This window comes from Ambystoma mexicanum, chromosome 3q (assembly GCF_040938575.1).
Source record: "Ambystoma mexicanum isolate Mex_15411 chromosome 3q, UKY_AmexF1_1, whole genome shotgun sequence".
In the NCBI taxonomy this organism is placed as follows: Eukaryota; Metazoa; Chordata; class Amphibia; order Caudata; family Ambystomatidae; genus Ambystoma; species Ambystoma mexicanum.
Genome location: NC_090926.1, coordinates 1076115888 through 1076128724, shown reverse-complemented (window position 1 = coordinate 1076128724; position 12837 = coordinate 1076115888). Strand labels below are relative to the sequence as shown.

General features: G+C 41.9%; 1 protein-coding gene across 1 annotated transcript in view; it reads left to right on the top strand.

Annotated features, from left to right (window-relative positions):
* The window catches only part of CCDC57 (coiled-coil domain containing 57), a 1326425-nt gene that overhangs the window by 697498 nt on the left and 616090 nt on the right, over window positions 1-12837 (top strand). The window contains exon 13 of the mRNA XM_069655328.1: window positions 8001-8101. Coding sequence (XP_069511429.1) covers window positions 8001-8101 — 101 coding nt within the window. The remainder of the gene's footprint in view (window positions 1-8000; window positions 8102-12837) is intronic.

Genomic DNA, 12837 nt, shown 5'->3' with positions numbered 1-12837 from the left:
GATGGAAAATGGATTTGTCTGGGGACTGGGCTACACAGAGCCACAGCTCCACATCAGGGCCTTCATTATGTGCATTGTGTACTAGGCCTTAAAATCCAATATGGCGTCACTCCTGACCTGTTGACACGCTAACCTTGCTCTTTCCACGGTACCTTTGTGACTCCATCTTCCCCCTACTTCAGCGCTCTCCTCATACCCCATTGAAGAACATAACTTTGTGTACTATTAAACACAGGGCATATAACAGTGCCCTATCTATAACCTCTGCAACCGAAACATTAATATATTTGTTGCTCATTCTGTGTTGCTCTATGATGTATATATTATGTGTCAAAACTAACTACAAGTAATGTGTGCCTTCTGCTGTGCAAAACTCCACCTGCTCACACTGTGGTACATACTAATAGGTTTTTCTCAGCCTGAACCTTTTTGCCTGGCTTGGACGCTGTAAGTACATCCCAAAATCGCCTCTCGTAAGGCTTGCCTCTGCAGCTCTAAGACAGCTTTTCTGTGGAATAATTCAGTGATAGGAGGTGCTTCAGAGGACTGCTGGATCCTCCATGCAATGTGAACTCCTCAAATGGAGAACTAAAACCAGCATTGATTTTCATTTAGTGACATACACTGATCCTAGATTCCTGGAGTCTCAATGCAGGGTGTTCCTACTGCCAGATAAACCCACACAAAAACATGAAAAACAGGCGATTGCACCCGTCCGAAATAATTTGAATATAGTAATTAAAAATGCACATAAAGAAGAAGGTATTGCTAGAATGGGGGTTAGTGAAAATGACGAGACCTTGAGATTGTTGACAGATGAAAAATATGTCCAATTTAATGGAGATCCAGTTAAATCTTTGCAGGATCAGAGCGGAACCATCACTATGCATGCACAGTAAGCAGGAGTTCTTAGTAAATCATTTTTATGTCGGAATCCCTAGAACCCAATTTGTTTTACATTATGCCCAAAATACAAGATCTAAACCATCCTCCTGGGCGTCCGATTACTTCCTTTTGTGCTACAATTATTGAACTCTTGGGGAAATATTTGGATTTCTTCCTCAATCCCTTGGCAAGCGATTCGCCAAATATTAGCTATTAATGGGAAATCCATATTAAAGAAACCATGGCTGACTGAAGGTATTAACTTTATTAGATCTTAATAAGAAATAGACCACCCAATATGAAATGGTCTTCATAATTGCAATGGGAAATGGACTGTGAGAAGGTGTTTGATGAACTAAGGTGGTCTTCTATTTGTTTGGACTATGTTTTAAACAATCTTGCTAGCAGAAAATATTTATATTATATAAATATATTAATTTATATGTTATACATGCATTCAGGAAAATTATTGTAAGTACCTAAAACTGAATAAAACCTAATAAACTAGTTTTGAGATCAAAAGGGGTGAACTAGGTCTCAGTATTCCATAAAATTAATGTTTTTCTGCTACCTGTCACAGATGGCTCAAAGAACACTTCCACTGCTAGAAAGTTTCAAGGGTTTTTGTTTTCTTTAGAAGGGTCCCTGGACCGTCGCTCACTGTCTTATCTAGGTACAGTGTTTCTCACCCTAACCCAGGCATCTCTAGTCCGTGTGTTAGTATATATACTATTGACCCCCTACTATCTCGTCTCTAGATTGCCTTTCCTATCTAAATTCACTTTGGGACTTTCTAAACCAGCCCTACTCTGTCGATGTTAGTAGCTAAACAAGATTAGGGAATGTGATTTTCAGGCACAAAGCTGATTCTCTTTCCTTCCTCTCACAGCCTGATTTCCTCTCCAAGTCTCTGAATGTTATCCTCCCCTCGGTACTCTTCTGCGTCCACCTCCAATTCCTTTCTTTATTCTCCTTACGTCATCCTCCTCCGTCCCTCCGATGTCTTTCTTCTACTGCTTCCCCCTTCAATGTTCTAACTCCCTCCTTAGCCCTTCTGCTCTCTCATCCACACCACTAGTACTCCCTCTTCCATACAACTACTACTCCCTCTTCCATACGACTACTACTGCTCCCTCCTCTACAACACTACTACTGCTCCCCCATGCACAAGTACTCGCGCTCGTTGCTGTGATGTGTGTTTGATCTGCAGGTTCAAATCCCGGCAGGGTCGATTCTTACTTTCATCCTTCCGAGGTTGATAACCAATTTCGATTGGGTAATAATAATCTGCCAACATCTTTCTGGTTAAAAGTGGAAGGTTTCTATTGGAGAAAGGTCCTTAACCTTCCTGATTCGTTACCAATGGTGATAATAAGAAGGGAACTTTCTTTACAATCTTTGACCTCTATTGTCTCTCGTAACGAAGCAATGTTATTCCGAAAGTGCCTACTCCCAAGTCCTCCACGGATCATGCAAGAAATCCAGTACGAAATCCGGTCTGGATCATGCAAAATGCTCACAAGTTGGACGCAAAGATCGACTCAATCTTAGAGAGCGCTGGAAGTTCTAAAGATGAACTGATTAACAATCCCGCTAAGGTGAAATCTCGAATTCTCAATCAAGATTGGATCGACACCTTGGAAAAAGCTGCCGCCTCAAAACTGTTTAAAGACATTCCTCCACAGTTGTCTAAAGTGAACGAGCTCAAACCTTACTTATTAAGAGGTCCGGATTCCAAACTCACGATGAACTTCTTAAGAATCCGTCTCAATATCCTTCACACAAGAGAAGTCCTATTCCGTAGAAAATTGGCCCCGGACGAAGCATGCAGATTCTGCAAGAAGTTAGAGATGGCGGAAACCATAAGACACCTCTTGCTCAACTGCTTAGGTGTTACGGGCCCCCGCCAGAGACATCTCGGACATTTGTTCAAAAACCTATATGTCTATGAGGAAGAGGAATGGTGGTGCCGGCTCCTAAGTGGGGAAAAGTCCACTTGGGTGATCGCGGTGGTAGGCTTTTTTCGTGAGATCGACCTGCTTTCCTGACCGCAGATATGGATAGGCAGGATAGCCAGCTGGGTGTCATTACCCTGCCTCTTCTGTGGGGGACGTGGACCCTGTTCTTGATCCCGGCGCTGAATCAGATATGGAACTACGCGTGGATTGCAACATAGGACAAAGAAAGACTCCGTGCCGCTCTGTTTATGGGGAACTCGAACAGTTAATGGGGGGACTGTATCTTTATTTTGTAAAAATTGACTATACAATTAAATCAAATAAATAAAAAAAATAATAATGTATATAAATATGTGCTATGTAAGGCACTTTGGATAAAAGTGCTATATAAATATCAAATTATTATACTCCCTCCTCCATACACCCTCCTACACATCATTCCTGCTTCCTCTTCCACACCACTTCTTCTCCCTCATCCGCACCACTACTACTCCCTCCTTTGAAGCATTACTGTCACAAGTTCTTGGGTAGACTATGAATACCTCCATCCCCATGCACCATTCAGAGAAGTAACAAATACTTGCTGTCTGGTTATTGAGCCACAGGAAAAGGAAACAGTGATTAGTACGAACAGTCTATGTGCAAACACTCACTGACAATAAGTGACCCAAGACTAACACCTACCAGTTGGTAAACTGGGGAAGACTCAAAGGTGGAAGACCAATGTCATGAGAACAAAAATGGGTCTCCAACTTAGGTGGTGCAGGAGGATTGTTAGAACCAGGATTGATAAAACACCTGAGTGCAAAGTTATTTGTATGGCAGGCAAACAGGAATCCAAACCAGGGCGAGGTAGCACGTGGGGAGAGTTTGTAATCCAAAGTATGTCAAGTGCAGGCTGCACGTGGAAAAGACTGTAGCATTCAGAAGCACAGCAGGTGCTACATTGTAGGTAGTATCCGAGATAACAAATCCAGAATGTTAGAGCAGGAGGAGTCCGTAGGGCGTAAGCCGAGGTCTGCAGCAATTCGAATGTTCTTTTTCCGTGAGTAGATATGCCAAAGGAAAGAAAACAAGAGTGTCTGTGAAATGATCTGAGGTCAGGTAATCCAAACAAGATGTGAGGTTCGTAGTGCTTCAGAGACGCTGTGAACAAAGTCTGGAAACAGCTGAGAAGCATCGGACTGTGCGTTGGGTGTACTCTTATACGCGGTTGCCAAGGTAACATGCTCACATGATAGAGTTGCGTGTTTGCGCAACCGTGAAGCAGCGTGATCACATGATCATGTTAGCACGATCACGGGCCCGCCTTCAATGCAGACTGACTCGTATCCGCTCAAAGCGATGCTGTTGCCAAGGCAATCGTCAACGAGAACGTGCTGAAGCCGCCAAAATTGCTGCTGATAATACACAGCAGTTCTTGATGGGAAAAGCTGGCGCTGCCTTGCTGGTTGGAAAATGGAGGTGGGTGCATGTGCAGATATAACCTGCGAGGGCCGAACCCTGGTTGACCTACGTGAACTGCCTGACCTGTGGTATGTGGATGTGATGACCGGTGATGTGCAGATAGCCTAGCTGACCTATGGTGTGTGGGTAATGTGACAATTACTACTCCCTCCTCCACACTGCTACTACTCCCTCTGCCAAATTCAGTCACCCACCTTTCACTCTACACTTTCTCTAACACTTTGACTCACCCACTATCGACCCATACTCACCACACAGTACCACTTGCTGTTGCAAACCAATACCACACCTCCACTATCCATTCCACCTTCCTTCCTCCTGCAGGTCTCTTGGTCTGCCACCTCCTCCTGTGACCTCATCTGAACAACCCACAAGTTCTTGTTGCCCCTCTTAACTTGCGCCTCCTCCTCCCATTGGATTACTAGCCATGACCAATCTGGTCCTGTCTTTCCCAGGGGATGCAATCACTGGGAGTTACGAATAGTGAGGTAAATCCTGACCCTTTTCAGTAAGTGTGGCCGCCATGCTGCCAAAATAGCTGCGTACACCGTAGAGTGCCACAGTTCATTTGTGCGCATGGTGCAGCAATCTCCTAGGTCAGTGGAAGTTCGCTATGTGAGCGCTGCTCTATTTTAAGTATTTGATGGAATAGGACTGGTGCAACTGTTTGGCTACAGTGTATTCTGATGTTAGGGAGTGGTGCATTGTGTGTTAGGTGGCCATGTAGGCTCTCCATCTCTTCATCCCCCAGCTCTTTCTACTTTACAGCTCTGGGCCTCATATGATTGAAGGAAGATAGCAGGAGAACAGATGGATTTAATTCCCGTGGGTAGTCTTTTCATGCTACTGCCACACTTCTGGCCCTAGAAAAGAAAGAGAAAACTTGGCTAGCATTTTCTTCAAGCGGTATGTGGTGGTACAAGTTGGTACTGCAAATATATATTGGCACCTGGGAAAGGGACAGGAATTAGGGCCCTCTCAAATGCCATCCTCTCCAATGGGGTAGGACAGGCTATGGTTTCCAACCTAGTAGGCCTTCCAACACAGGCTGAGATGGGTTCCTATCCCCTAGTGTCAGTCACACTTCAGACCTTGTCTACTGGTGCCTTGAAAGCAAAGCAAACCCCTTAGAGGAGAGCTAAGACGCCGTACTCTTTCAGTTCATCTATGGCATAGAAAGATGCATCTGCTGACTCATGCAGAATATACCTGCTAGTAATAGCAGTGTAACTGAATGAAAGGTTATGGTGGTTTCCATGTTAAAAGGCATTTCAACGGTCCCTCTAGAATCTCTCCACCACAAAGAAGAATCCCATGCTGCTTGGGACTTCAGTGTGGCGATTTCCACACTCCTGTAAAAACCATTTGAACCTATGGCCCCTACAGATCTGCAATGGTAACTCTAAGATGGCCTTCCTGATTGCCATTATGTCTGTCCACAAAGTAAGTGAATTGTAGGCCTGGTGTAACAACTTTCATAGAGATAAGGTGGGTCACTGGACAACCGGACTTCCTGATGAAAATTGTGTCAAGCTTTCGTATGCCCATATTCTTTCTGAACCCAACTACGGAGGTGGAAAGGGCCCTGCATACCTTGGCTGAGGCAGAGGCTCTAAAGTTCTACTGTGATAGAACCAAAGTCCAGCCAACAAGTGCTGGCTTGTTGGCTGGACTGTACAACTATTGAGGCCTACAAGTTGAAAGGCAAGCCTCCCAATCTCCCAGAGACTTCATGCCTATCTGTTGAGGAGGGAGTCAAACTCGGTTGCACTTCAGAAGCATGTCCTATTATTGGACATATGTAATGCGGCCACCTAGGCAACCACTATTTTTCCAAGCACTACTAGCTCAACTTCAGCTCATGAAACGATGTGGCCTTTGGCCCGGACATTTTGAAGAATCTCTTTGCATGATAATCTTCCTGCCACCCTTTTCTCCAGGAATCTCCCAAGTGTACGAAGGAAATGGGACAGGATGTAAGAGTCCAAAAATGTTGCTTGCCATATTAACAACAGGGCCCTTAGTCTGTCTCCTTTCTCCCCTATGTCCGCCTGCTTTCTCCACTAAAAAGGTAGCCAAGTCCAACTTGACAAAGGGACTGGCGGTTGGACAGGGCACCTAGAACAGGGGACGTGGCTGAGGCAGCCCATATTGGTGTATGTTCAATTAGAATGCTGCTTTGCAACAGGCTCTGGTCCCATCTCCCTTCTTTGGGGGGTTCCCAAAACTATGGAGGACCATGGATTAAAAGTACTGTTGTCACTACAGTTTGGTGAGTAACTTTGTTTGGAACTGAACAATGGAAGACAGAACTATAGGATTGCCAGCAAAAAACAAGCCTTATAATTGTGAAAGCCCCATAGTTCACAAAGATTGAGAAACCAAAGGTCTGATCTCCTCTCGGTTCTTGTGATGTGTCACACTTTCTGAACCACTCCCTGCAACAAATTCTGGGTAACATTCCTATTTACTGCTATTAGGTAGCACCTCTGTATACTGTTCACCGCAATTGTTGCCTCACGTTTTATCCCTTATATCTGGTACTACTTCCTAACACTGCTACTCGCCACCACTTCCTGGCACTGTTTCTATGGTAGTACTCTCTAGCAATACCTTTGGAAGTGCTCTTTGACATCAATGCCTGACCCTGCCTCCTTGCACACCACTTTTGAGCACTCTACCCTGGCAACTATTCCAGAAACCATTTCTCCCTGGCACTGATCCACTTCTCCTTTGCATTGCCTTTGGCTTCTATTATTTTATTGTTTAAAGCACTGCCCTAGAATTTGGACTGGCGTCATTTAACAGTAGCGCAGTACTATGAGGTCTGTGCATGGTTATGTGCAGCCATTGGAATTAAGCCTTGGTCTGGTGTTGTTGAAAGAGCCATGTTTTGAAAGATTTGTGAAATTGGAGAATTGTGGGGGCATTCTGAGACAACACCGAGATCAAGTTCCAGAGGGTGGATGCATGACACCAGGACACTACTACTGGTCCCTGGTTCTGCTATCTGGCAACACTTCTTGACGCTTCTCTGAAACACAGCTATTTTGCATTCCATACAGGCGCACAGCGTGTCATTGAGTTGGGTAAAAATAAACATTTGCGATCAATGCCAAGATTTCCCAATGGAGGAATATGCACCCTATATAAATATAATAGCAATGTTTGGTAGTTTATGTGCTCCTTGGCACTGTGCTCTAGCACTACATGTTGGCACAATTCATCAGTAACTAATCACTGGCACTTTTCTCTCACTCTTGTCCCTGGCATCACTCATCGCTGTGACATCACAGCACCATTTTGTAGCTGGCATTTCGCCATGGGGCCACTCTCTAACCATTCCATGGATCTGCTACCGGGAATAACTCCTGGGTGCTGTTTTCCAGTGCTTCTTTTTTGCACAGCTGAGTGCCACTGCTTACTGATATCACACCCTGGCATAGCTCCTGAGCACTTTTGTCTCTCCCTGGCTCCATGCCCAAGGCCATTGGTATTAGTTATGTGGCCCTCCAAATGTTTTGGGATGAAGGTCCCATGATCCATCACCACCGACTATGCTGGCTTGGGCTGATGGGAGTTGAAGTTGAAAACATCTGGAGGGCCACATATTGAATAGGCATGCCTAATGCTTCTCAGTGAAACCTTCCTGCTGCATTTCAAATGATATATCTTACCTTACTCTTTCAGGTGCTCTGCGTGCTGATAAAGTTGTTTCTGCAGCTGCTACAAAAAAACTAGAAGCAAGGGCTGCTCATCTGGACTCCATGGTGACACAGCTCACGCAGAAGGTATGATAAGTCTGGTGACGTAACATCTCAGTGAGAGGGTTGGAACACGGTAGACCATGAAACACTGCTTAAAGAAGCATAAAGCGGAAGACCTAGTGCAGCTCAGGGTGTAGATATATGATGCAAAGTATCCATTCACAAAAAGCAGAAAATAATAAGACTATGTAACAAAGCTATGAAAGAAGGTATGAACATGGAGATGGTGGAACCCGGCTTGTTTAAATGGCATGCACCAGGAAATGATGTAAAACCGCTGTGAGAATGGCATGGTGACAAGAGATAGACGCAGATGCAAGTAATCAGTTTCAAAAACCTTTATTCAAGCTAAGGGGTTGGGATGAATGCCTAACTTGCCCTATTCTGTATGGGAGTAGTCTCGTCCATAAAGAATAATAGTCCAAAGTCTGTCAGTACAAATCAAAAGAATGGCTGTGTCTAATATATGTTTGCCCTCACTGTCTAGAAAGATTTTGTGCAGGTGTTCAGACAACATAAAAAAGGGTCTAGTAAATAATATCAGGATAGCACTGCAGGTCTTCTACAGCTTTCTTCTCAATGTTCATCAAAAAATATTGGAGCTGTCCCACAGCTCTCTTCCCCAAGCTTGAACAACCTGGGAACAACAAAGTTCTGGAATGTTCAAAAGAGTTGCAATCTTTTCGTAGTGCTTTTCCAGGTTCCCTTTCCCAGACAAAGCCTTCCACAGGTTAAATGTTATTAATCTCATAAAGTTCAGTTCACAAGACAAGTTTCACTTTCCGCTGGGATTCGGGAGGATAGTTCGGGGACAACGTGCTCGCCTTGGAAGCAAGACGACACAGAGCACCACAGGTTCAAACCCCGGGTCCGCGCTTAGAAACCTCTGGGTATTTTTTTTTTCTTTATTTTATTAAGTGTATTTGGTTTATTACAAACCTTTCACAATCAGCAAAGCATTTCATTTCGCAAAGAGATCTGGCATAACAAAATCAACATCGAACAGTACAAAGCAGCGGTCAAAAGTAGAAAAAAAAAATAGAAAGTCCAGAATAGGCTAAACTAAATCTAAAAAACCGTTCACATTCGAGCGGGATACTTAAAATAAGTTTTGTTTTTCAAAAAAGTAATAAAGATAAAAATTTGGATTAATGATTCACAGTAAAAGATGAACATTAAACACTAACACAACGCATCCTTTTGACCATTCAATCCACTATTTACGATGTGTTTCCTTCATCGGTATGGCCTAGCCTTTTAAGGGTGTTTTCTAGAAATTTGACCGTTCAAAAATAAATTTTGTGAGATTGGCAAGCATAAATTATACTCCACCATTTCTCCGCATCTAGGCCACCTAAGTCAATGATATTACTAGTTAGGTACACATTTCGCAGGTCTCTCAGTTTAGTGCAGAATAACACTAAGTGATTTAATGATTCTTCACTTCTTTTGCAAATCTGCACTTTGTGCATATTTTTTCTTTAGTGTATCTTGCCTTTGTTGTTTTGTTTTGCAAGGTATTCAATCTGAAGCGTAATAACAGATCTCTTTGTTTGGAATTTGGGAACTTTCTCAAATAGTCTGGTATGATAGTCATCACCCCACAATTGGATTTCAGGAGTGTATGGGTTTTTGACAGAGCTCTTTTCATTTCAGTGTTCGACCAATCCTCAGCCCAAAGCGCTCTTTTTACAGCTGTTGGATCTTCTGCTAATGTTTGAGTTTTGAGGGCAAATTCTGTCAGAGTTTGTTCATTTTCCCTTTTCCAGTCTTCTACTACTTTTTCTTCGTAGTTATTGGATTTGGCAAATATTTCAAATTGGGGAGGCATCAGATTACTCATTGTTTTTCTATACAACATCAGTTTATTGTAGCAGATGTGTATATATAGCGATGTTAAGCCCAGTTTGTGTCGAATTACCGCCATTGGAGTTGCTTTCGGTATCGGTAAGATGTTTTTCCAAAAGAGACCTTCTAAAGTGGTCCAAAACTTCTCTGGGATATTCATACAAGTTTCTGCTCCGTATATCAACGTTGGAATTACTTTAAGCCTGTAGAATGTTATCACTGGTCGAAGAGAACATTTACCATATCTTTTGTTGATGATGTTAGCTTGGGCTGTTAGCTGTTTTGTTTTTATCTTTAGCATCCTTTTCAAGAGCTCTTCATTTTTTATTCCACTTACTTGTATTCCCAGATATCTCATTTCATCACATGATTTTATCCAGGTTTCGTTAACTTTCCATTCTTCATTTTTAGTCTTTTTCCATCTTTTAACACAGCATATTAATATTTCGGTTTTATCTGCATTTATTTCTATATCATTTTTTTCTATATATTTTTCAACCTGATTTAGAGCTCTTTGTAGACCAATTTGTGTGTGATCTAAAATTATCATGTCGTCAGCATAAAGCAGATGGTTGACTGGTCTGCAGTTTAGTCTAGGTGGAAAAGTCCTGCTGTTTTCAAGGCAGTATTGCAAGTCTTCGATGTAAAAGTAGAACAAAGTAGCTGCTAACGGGTATCCTTGTTTAAGGCCTTTTGTTGTTTTTATATCTTTGGATAGATTGCCACCTTGATCTAATTTAACTCTTATTGAGGTTTTAGTGTACAGTTCTTTGATTGCTTTCAAGAGATCTGTAGGGCAACCTTTAGAGGCCAGTTATTCCCAAAGACGGCTTCTTTTCACGCTATCAAATGCTTGCCGTAAATCAATGCTGGCTATATACAGTGTTTGTTTCTATAGGCTCTTCTTTTCATCAATCCTAGAATCAGGAGATTTAAATTACACCCCACATTTTCAACAAAGCCTGATTGTCTTTTGTCATATGTATTTGAATCCTTGATCCATGTTTTCAGTTGTTTTAGCAAGAGAGTGGCAACAATTTTCCCAACACAATCTAGTAGGGCAATTGGCCGATAATTTTTGGGGTCCATCCTGTTACCTTTTTTGAAAATTGGGACGATGATAGCCGACTTCCATGATTTTGGTATTTGACCCTGCTTCACAATTCTCTTGAAAAGTCTTTCGCAGAAAATTGCCCATTTTTCTGGGTCTTCTTTTAGCACTGCGTTCGATAAGCCATCTGGCCCTGGGGCCCTTGAAGAGCTTGCTCTCAGAATTAGGGACTTTATCTCCTCCTTATCGAACTGAATTTCCCAGGGACATGTTTTTTCTTCTTTAGTGTTATTTTCCAAATCCAATGTTTCTATCTCATTGAACAATTTCGCAAAGTGCTATATCCAAACATTTTCTGATATTGGGTTCGTGAGCGCTGCTGATGATTGTTTGTCATTTAGCAGGTCCCATAATGTCCTACTATTTGCGTTAGACATTGCTTTCTGCATGACTTCTGCATCTTGTTGTAACAATTGTGATTTATGGGCTTTCTGCCAGTTTTTGTATTTTTGTTTTCTTTTTTGAAACATTTCTTTCATACCTTTGTTCTTTCCATTTTTGAATGCACGTAGATCTTTTCTTAGTAGTCTCTTTTGTATCACTACTACTGGATCATATACATGTCATTTTTTAACTCTTGATTTTGTATATTTTCCAGAGCTTTGTCTAAATATCTGTAATGATGTGTCGTATTCTACAGACATTTTTTCTTTAGATTGCCACTTTTCTAGATTTTCTAGTACAGTATCAAAGTCACTTTTTTTCAACCTAAAGCGGTTTAGGCCATGTTTTAGCTCTATTTTTGCATCCCATATTTGCTTTATTCGAGTTTCCCAATGTGAAAATTCAGCGATGATTGGTTCATGATCGCTGTAATTTGAAGGTGATATCCTGAAGCTTTGAGTTTTCGCTAATAATCATTCGCACACAAACATGTAGTCAAGTGTATTGCTCACATTGCCATTTGTCCAGGTCTTTGCTGGCGGTATATCTCCCTTCGTATTACCATTTAATCTGTGCAATCTCCTTGCTTCCATTTCTTCATTCCATACTTTCCCACGTTTGCGTTTTTGATTGTTTTTTTGATTTGTGTCACTTTGAGTTACTTTATTTTCTTCGAAGCAATTTGCGTTGAGGTCGCCACAGATGATGATATTTAGTTCTTTGTATGCTTCTATTTCTTCATCCAAACATTCCATTATTTGGTCTATGAAGCATTCACCTTCGATATTTAAGGGATTCCAGTAGACATTCAGTATTAACATTGTTTGATTGACTTTTGGAGCTTCCAGCTGAAATTGTATAATTGTTGCCTGTATGTACGGGTTAATGTTCATAGATTCAATCACCTTCATTCCTGACCCGTTTTTGATTAGTGTTAAAAGACCTGCAGATGGTCTTGCATAGCACAGTGAATCCTTCCTTAAATGGGGCTATTTTAGCCAGGATTCTTGTATGCATATTATGTCTAGCTCATTTAAGGATGGATTGAAATAATTGAAAAGGTGGCAGTAACCTCTGGTGTTCCAGCTTCCTATTTTCCATTGGTCAGTGTGGACTTTTTTGGGTGGCTACAGTTTTGGTTTAATAGCAAGAGAGCCAGCTAGCCAATTCCAATATTTCGGGTCCTCTTTCGTTATTTGTTGTGGATTTGTTGGTTCACCCATTTTTTGATTTCTTCTTATGGTTATTTTTATTTTGTCTAAATGCTCTTTTTCGTGCATTTGAGTTTGTCCTTCATTTCTATTTCCCTTCGATATTCTGTTTGGTGGTTCTGTAGTCAATCTTGTTGTGTTTTTACTTCCGCCCAAATTACTCTGATCATACTGATAGTTCTCTCTCTGATTTGGCTTTCTATTTT